This window comes from Zea mays, chromosome 3 (genome assembly GCF_902167145.1).
Source record: "Zea mays cultivar B73 chromosome 3, Zm-B73-REFERENCE-NAM-5.0, whole genome shotgun sequence".
NCBI classification, from domain to species: Eukaryota; Viridiplantae; Streptophyta; class Magnoliopsida; order Poales; family Poaceae; genus Zea; species Zea mays.
Window position 1 is genome coordinate 37290481 of NC_050098.1, and position 7746 is coordinate 37298226.

Here is a 7746-nt window from a genome sequence, read left to right on the forward strand (position 1 = left end):
AATAATGGATATACGTATTTATTAGTAGAATCATGGCGCTCTAAACCCGCTCCTGCTCCATGTCTTAATCGGTGGATAAGGATAAGCTTAACCGTAATGCACGTAGCACTGTAGCGACCCGTCACCCGTTCTTGACTTGTCAACTACATGCCCCATCCTTTCTGGGAGTGCTGTCTTTTTTTTACTGTAAAGAACGGTCTATGTGAGCGATAACAACAGCAACCTTTTGTGATCCGTGTAAGAAAAATATAATCACACATTTCCCCCCTTTATTGTCCAACCAAAAGCTATCCTTTCTTTTAGATAAAATACCCATTTTGCCCTGCCGCACTAGGTGCTATGGTAGTGATGGAGATGGGCCAAACCTTTTGAACAAAGTAAAAACCTAACGGAAAAAAATGATCCGTTCGTCCTAGTTGTTTTCTAACTGACCAGCAGTCAATATTTACCACACTGGTGACTAATAATAAGATGAGTTTTTTTAACTTGATTTTCAAAGCGAGTACCAAAAACGACCCGGCCTGCTCGCTCGTGTTTCTCTAGATGTACGTGTTGTTCTATGGACTTTTGCAGTGCAGAGTGAAAATCCGCACTTGATTCACAAAGTCTTTATTTTAAAAAAAATTGTATTTTAGTTTCCTGAAACAGTACAGGGAATAGTGTTTTGGACGAACGCATTTGGCTCGAAATTGGAACAAGAGTCCTTCGTGTACCTACTTTTTATAGGTTGACCCCAAATAAACAACTCCATACATAACTATACCTTCACAATTCGTCAAGCAAAACTATACTAAACCCCTTCAATTAGCAATTAATCTTTCCTGCCACTAGTGAGTCTCCGACGTCCCATCGATGCTGACTTTTCCGCCTTCCCTCGGCGCCGTTTTCCGTCCTCCGCTTTCCGTCGGTTTTTTTTAACATGTTTTCAAATCTTTTAGGCCGCACGCTGCTATCCTCATCAGTCTTCTCCGCTTTTCCCCCCATCTCCTTCTGGGCGCACCAGGAAAAAAATTGATACATTCCTCGGCAGCTGCGCGAGTCCTCTGTTGATACCCCCGGCGACCCAAAGCCCCCGTCCGAGCAGCAGCAGCAGCAGCCTAACAGGATTGGGGATTTTTTTTTGCTTCGTGTTCTCCTTCTCCTGCTGTAGGCGTTGATTCGGGTGATGAGAGATGGGCTTCTTGGCGTGCTTGTGCCGATGCCCTCAGGACGGGGACGACGACGAGAAGGAGGGGGAGCAGTTCAGAATCAACCACCAGGTCGCCTCAGGTGACGGGCGATGCTCATGCTTCAAAAAAAATTCTTTCTTTCTTGCGTTATGTTTCCTGCTTTTGCCTTCGTTAGTTGTAGCAAGCATACTTCGTCAGTTCGTCTGGCTAGGAAATTCTCGTTTCTTGGTGCTTCGTTCTGATACTAGCTTGTTCGCGGTATGTGTGGCCCTGATACTATACTCCGGTACCATGCTTCCTGTGAAGCTGAACTCGCGCTTGCTGTCAGAGGGACGTTTAATTCTACAAAATGAAAATAAAACCAAGTCTACTGATTCGTGAACTTGGTAGCGTAACCGGTTTTTAGTTGTTTATTTACGCGAGTGAAGAATTGTACTCATACTCAGCCATCATGAACTTTTTTTTTTATTCTGAATAGCATGGTCAACCTTTTCTTTATCACACGGCACCCAGCCTCGCGGACGAATTCCTTTAGCAACCAAGGCTGTTAGATTTAATCTTGCCATTGTGTAGCTAGAAACAATAGGCTGTGGCTGATCAAGTGCGTAGCAGCAAAACGTGTGAGACTAGTACGCTGTTGTTGCCTTGAGCGGTTACATACTCATGGTCATGGTGTGTGAGACTGTCACTGAGAATATGGACCGAGACTTTTTGGGCCAGCACGAGCACATGAGTCAGGCTTGGATCTACATAACCTATTAAAGTTAATATTGTTTAATTTCTTTAATTTAGTAATTTATAGACTTTATATCGTTGTAATATTTGAACTTTATGTGGTCAAATGACGTTAGCATTGTTTAATATCGTTAATTTAGTAAGCTATAGACTTTATGTGGTTGTAATATTTGAATTTTATGTGATTCAAATATATACTTAGGCTTAGGTCGGCACGGTCCAACGTAGGCATGACGTGCTTTAGGGCTATGCTGATCCACTATTTCTACTATTTAGGCTTGCATGGTATAATCAAAAAAAATTTAGGCCTTCTTAACTTGAGCCCGTTAGGCCTAAAACACGATGGCCTTTGGTCCGGCTTAGCTCAATTCCCAGCACTAGAGACCATGCCGTGTCAAGTGCATACACGTGTGGAGTGCACACAAGATAGACATGATCAGGAGAGTAGTAGCTGCATGCAGCCATTAGTCTCTTTCCTTGTGATTGGTATGCTGCACATATTCGTCCGGACTGAGCGCGTGCATTGACTAAAAAGCAGCCGCTGTTTGATTAACTGTATAGAGTCAGACTGAGCCTACACCCGCAAATGCAGCATAGGTAAAAAATATATCCCTTTACTGTATGTGTGCATACGCTCCGGCGTTCAGGTTCTGGTGGGCCACGCTCGCTAGAGCCAGGCGCTGCTCGTCCGTCCATCCAATCAGCCGGTTTAAGTCTTTATTGGTGTGTGCATGATCATTAGTAGTGGCGTGAGTTTAGCATCATGGATGAGTGCTGGCCGAGTGACTTGGCTGGCCCTTATCCCTTTGCATGTATCTTTGAGTTTATACAATGAATAGAAAACCGCGTGAGGCCATGGCAGGCGTGGACCAAAAAATCCTTGTTAGCTTGTGCAGTTCTGTTCTCGCGTGTCCGTCTGCAAGAAGAGCCTCCGTGAGAGAGATTGTGAGATAGTTGAGTGATGCAATTCCAACCACATAGCGAGGAGTGGTTCCAACAAAGGTCTCGACTTCTCGATATTGCAGATCTCTTATGTCTTTTTTTATGTGTGAATGGAATTCTATTCTGAACTATGCATTTAGGCATGCACACTACCCTCCGTTATTTCAATTTTGCTAGTGGCTTCAATAAAATGCTAGCGAACAACAGAGTGCAAAAACTCTTATGTGTCTACCATTATTTCTTATCTCATAAGACGAGACAAGAAAATCAGTACAAAGGAAACCAAGAGTCCTGAAGAAAATAAATGCTTGAAAACAGTATTGGGTGTTCTTGTTTGATTTTCTTTCCAGCTGTATTCTTATTCATTAATACTCAATTGTATCTTTTGGTTTTCAATGGGCCATTGACAGTGGACTACCCAAAATCTTCTGAAAGCAGCCCATTGAAGGCTGAGAGAGTGGTTCATATGGACGGAGCCCAGCTAATTGGTAGACATGATGAAGCAACAATCTTCACGTTGCGTCAGCTTGCTGAGGCTACCAATAATTTTAGGCAGGACTCTCTTTTGGGGCGAGGGGGATTCGGTTGCGTCTACAAGGCAACTCTTAGTAATGGACAGGTTTGTGATCCTGGTTCATGTTTCTCTTGCTTTTGCTATTCTGCAAGCTCACTAAAGTTTTGTGAAAAGTGTTAGAGTGGACGAACTAACTAGTTCAATCCAAAAGCTTAATCTGATGAGAGAAGGTAGTCAATCCACTTATACACTTCAACATTCTCACTCACGTGCAGCCAGAGAGAAAGGCGTAAATATAGAAATAAATGTGTGGAGGCACAAATAAAGTCTCCGCCAGGATTCGAACTCGAGATCTCTATCTTTGATACCATATTTACTTGCATGCATCAGCCAGTTCAACACAGAAGTTTAAATTAATGGGAAGAGGTGGACAATTCACTTTTATTATATCCTAACACTCTTTTTCATGTCGACCCTCTTTTGGGTCTCTGACGTAGAATATATGAGCGAGCAACAATTATTTTATTTAATTGTGCTAACTAGAATTCAAACTGGAAACCTTTGGTTCTGATACCATATTAAGTTGCATGGACCAACCAGTTCAATCCAAAAACTTAATCTGATAGGAGGAGTTGGACAATTCACTTATATTATATTCTAACACTCCCCCTCACTTCGAGTCTGTTTTAGGTCTCTGACGTGAAATATAGGAGCAACCAACAATGTTAGAGTGGACGAACTAACCAGTTTAACTCAAAAGCTTAAGATAATGAATGAAGATAGCCAATCAACTTATACACTTCAACAAAAAGTCATTACATTGCATTCTTAATGTTAATGCTTTTAAGAAATCTTTCGTTGTGCTGATTGCAATGTGAGCTGTTTCAAACTATTGTAACTTAATTTTTGTTTTCTATATATGTCTAATGCTGCTTTAGCTTTTGCTACATGGCAGGTTGTTGCAGTCAAACAACTTGATCTAAATGGGCTTCAAGGGAACAGAGAATTCCTCGTGGAGGTTCTCATGCTCAACCTCCTGCATCACCCTAATCTTGTCAATCTGCATGGGTACTGTGTTGATGGCGATCAACGCTTGCTCGTTTATGAGTATATGCCATTGGGATCACTAGAAGATCATCTACATGGTTAGTTACTGTTTTATGTTTTAAATGTATGATATCCTCAGCACCAGGAGCAACTTAAATTATCCTACTTGTAATTTGCATTTCATAATAATACTGTTAACATAAAAACACTGGGTGTTTTGTATATTGAAGGACCTTCCAACATATGCTATGCAGCATCAAGTTTTTCCTACAAACATGTTTAAGTATTAAAACATGTTAAGATAAATTGTTCTACCCATAATGCACACTAATTTTACTGTCAGTTCTTATCACAAATTATGGGTAAAAACAGAAATGTAAACTGAACTTGAGACCGAAGATGCTACCTAGTTAAGTTTACCATAACCAATACGTTGAACAAAATGTTTGAAGTATTTGCTTCATAAGAATTAAAGTAGCCCTCTGACATGTTTACATTGAAATTGGGCACTGAATCGTTATTGTGATTATTTGCCATTTTTTATTGCCAGTTGTACTAATTTATTGTTGCTTTCAATAGATCTTGCACCTAATCAACAACCTCTAGATTGGAAAACACGGATGAAGATAGCTGCTGGTGCAGCGGCTGGTTTGGAATACCTCCATGATAAGGCAAATCCTCCAGTTATTTACCGAGACATTAAACCATCAAACATTCTCCTTGGCGAAGGCTATCATGCAAAATTGTCCGACTTTGGACTTGCTAAGCTTGGTCCTGTAGGCGACAAGACTCATGTGACAACACGCGTCATGGGGACACATGGTTATTGTGCTCCTGAATATGCCTTAACTGGACAGCTGACAGTGAAGTCTGACATCTATAGTTTTGGCGTCGTTTTCCTTGAGCTAATTACAGGTCGAAGACCACAAGACAGTGATCGGCCTCCTGAGGAACAAGACCTAGTTGCATGGGTATGTTTTTATTTTAGAATGCATTGAAGTGCTCCAATAATTAGTTTTATATAAAGAAAATCAGAGCATATATTAAAATAGCTATTGAAGATAAATTAATTTAATAATGACCAAAAGAATTATCAAATGTGTTAAAGAATAACATGTTATTGTTAGATTGTCATCTTGAAACTTTGCCTATGGTTAATAGACCCCTGGTGCATTTTACTCTTTATGGTTTATTTGGGAGTAAAGATAATGGAGGAAATTGAGGGGACTAGAATCCCTTACTACTCAAAATTAAATAGTAAGGTATTCTAACCATATCAATCCCCTCCAATACCCTTGTTGGGCTAGTTTGGAAGCTTCAATCCCCTCCGTGATTTCCGGGGATTGAGGGAAAAATTAGGACTGATTTGGTGAGCAGAGATTTGGAGGGGATCTCTAGGGAAGGAAATCCCTTGCTATTCAAAATTGAATTGGAAGGGGTTTTCTTCCCCAATGATTTGGTGATCAAGGATTTGGAGGGGATCCCGGGGAAGAAACCCCTTGCTATTCAAAATATGGAATAGCAAGGGGTTTCCTCCCCTTGGGATCCCCTTCAAATCCCTGGTCAGCAAATCAGCCATTAAGCTAATTTTCCCCTCTCAATTCTCGGGAATCCAGGAGGGGATTTAATTTTTCAAACTAGCCTTAAGTAAATTAACATTACATGGGTTGGGTTTTGGAGATATCTATAACTGTCGAAATGGTGTTGTGTGAACCATCTGAAAATCAATATTCATTTAGTTAAAAAAAGTGTCATTCTGTACGCATCTAATTACTCTGGAAATAATAATCATTTATGTCTCCAGAACTCTGCCTTATTTTCAAACACAGATATTATATAGGACACGTTAGTAGTGAAGTTGTTGTGTTGCTTGAATTATACAGACACCTTTTTTCCCCATTCGATGGCACAATCTATGTAAACCGTTGAAGTTTAGGTGACGTTTGATTCACATATTTGTAATGTAATGGGTAATTGATAATGTTAAATCATGTTTGTTTAACTCCAACTGTAATCAGATACCACACTAGAAATTGATACCAGCCTATTCAAAATTATTACCACTGCTACTAGAACGTGAATCATTATCGTTGCCATTTACGTTATATTTCGTGAACTAAACAGCACCTTATACTGATCTGTGTACAGGCTCGTCCATTGTTCAAAGACCAAAAGAAGTTTCGCAAGATGGCTGATCCTTCGTTGTGTGGCCGCTTCCCAAAGAGGGGTTTATTCCAGGCACTGGCTATTGCAGCAATGTGTTTGCAGGAGAAGGCAAAAAGCCGACCTCCCATGAGGGAAGTTGCCGCAGCTCTCTCTTATTTAGCATCACAAGCATACGACAGGAACAACAACGCTGCTGCTCATCGTAATCGTGCCGGGCCTTCAACACCGAGAGTTCTGGACGACCAGATTGGCCAGGACACCTGCACATTAGCTAATCAACAGGGAGCTCAGATGTCCATGCATGTCGGGACAGACCACGCCATGCCTGAAGTGAAGGAAGCTTCCTGTAGTGGTTCACATCGTGGAGGACGGGGCAGGGTTACCCCGAATGGCGCTGATAGGGAGCGTGCACTTGCGGACGCCAACGTGTGGGCCGAGGCTTGGAGGCGCCAGGAGAAGGCAAGCAAGATGCGATAGCGACCAGAGCCTGACTGCATGAGTTTTGACATGTCACTGCAAAGATGCTTACTTTGCATACATTTTGAAAGAGAACTGTGGGCTACACGAAGGGTTGTTAGAATAGAAAGAGGAATAATGCGCAGTGGAAATGCAGAGCTTCACCAGAGTGAGCGCTTCGAAGATTTCACCGGTGAATCTACAGTACTCAGACTTGTTTCAGTGCGTACATGGATTTAGCTTACTTTATACACAGACACTTCACACTCCATAGATGCATGTAATAGCTCAATAATAGGCACAGTAGACTACACAATCTGTCTGTAGTTCAGCGGTTTTGGAAAATTAATAACATAGGATCCGCCGTTAGGTTGCATGAAATGCTATGATCCGTTGGCGGGTCTTGCATTCTCTATTGGGTCAACGTCTACATATTTGTACATCGTTCAACCATTTACATGATGAAATATACAATTAAGACTTCTAAGTTGGTACTGTTAAAAATAATTATGATACTGAAGACAACAATTGATAGTACAACTTTGATAGAGCTTATGGGGTGTTTGATTTCTAGAGACTAATTTTTAGTCTCTTTTAATCCCTAAATTGCCAAACACATAAATTAAAAGAGGTATTATCTTTATTTTAGTCCCTATGTTTGGTAATTTACAGACCAAAAGAGACTAAAATAAAGGGACTAAAAATTAGTCCCTAGAA

The 7746-nt window shown here is 41.0% G+C and overlaps 1 protein-coding gene across 1 annotated transcript; it reads left to right on the forward strand.

Annotated features, from left to right (window-relative positions):
- The first annotated feature begins 769 nt into the window (after positions 1-769).
- On the forward strand, positions 770-7516 carry LOC103649959 (probable serine/threonine-protein kinase PBL7). Its single transcript, XM_008675652.4, has 5 exons — positions 770-1269; positions 3257-3465; positions 4316-4505; positions 4987-5378; positions 6556-7516. Exons 1-5 carry the CDS (start codon positions 1173-1175, stop codon positions 7048-7050), a joined length of 1383 nt encoding a protein of 460 aa, XP_008673874.1. The 5' UTR covers positions 770-1172; the 3' UTR covers positions 7051-7516.
- Positions 7517-7746: the final 230 nt, after the last annotated feature.

Bases quoted from the DNA above. Each gene is read 5' to 3' on its own strand.
- LOC103649959 (XM_008675652.4), top strand. From the start codon at position 1,173: ATGGGCTTCTTGGCGTGCTTGTGCCGATGCCCTCAGGACGGGGACGAC. The intron at 4,506-4,986 runs GTTAGTTACTGT...TGCTTTCAATAG, and splicing joins ACTAGAAGATCATCTACATG to ATCTTGCACCTAATCAACAA. The intron at 5,379-6,555 runs GTATGTTTTTAT...ATCTGTGTACAG, and splicing joins AACAAGACCTAGTTGCATGG to GCTCGTCCATTGTTCAAAGA.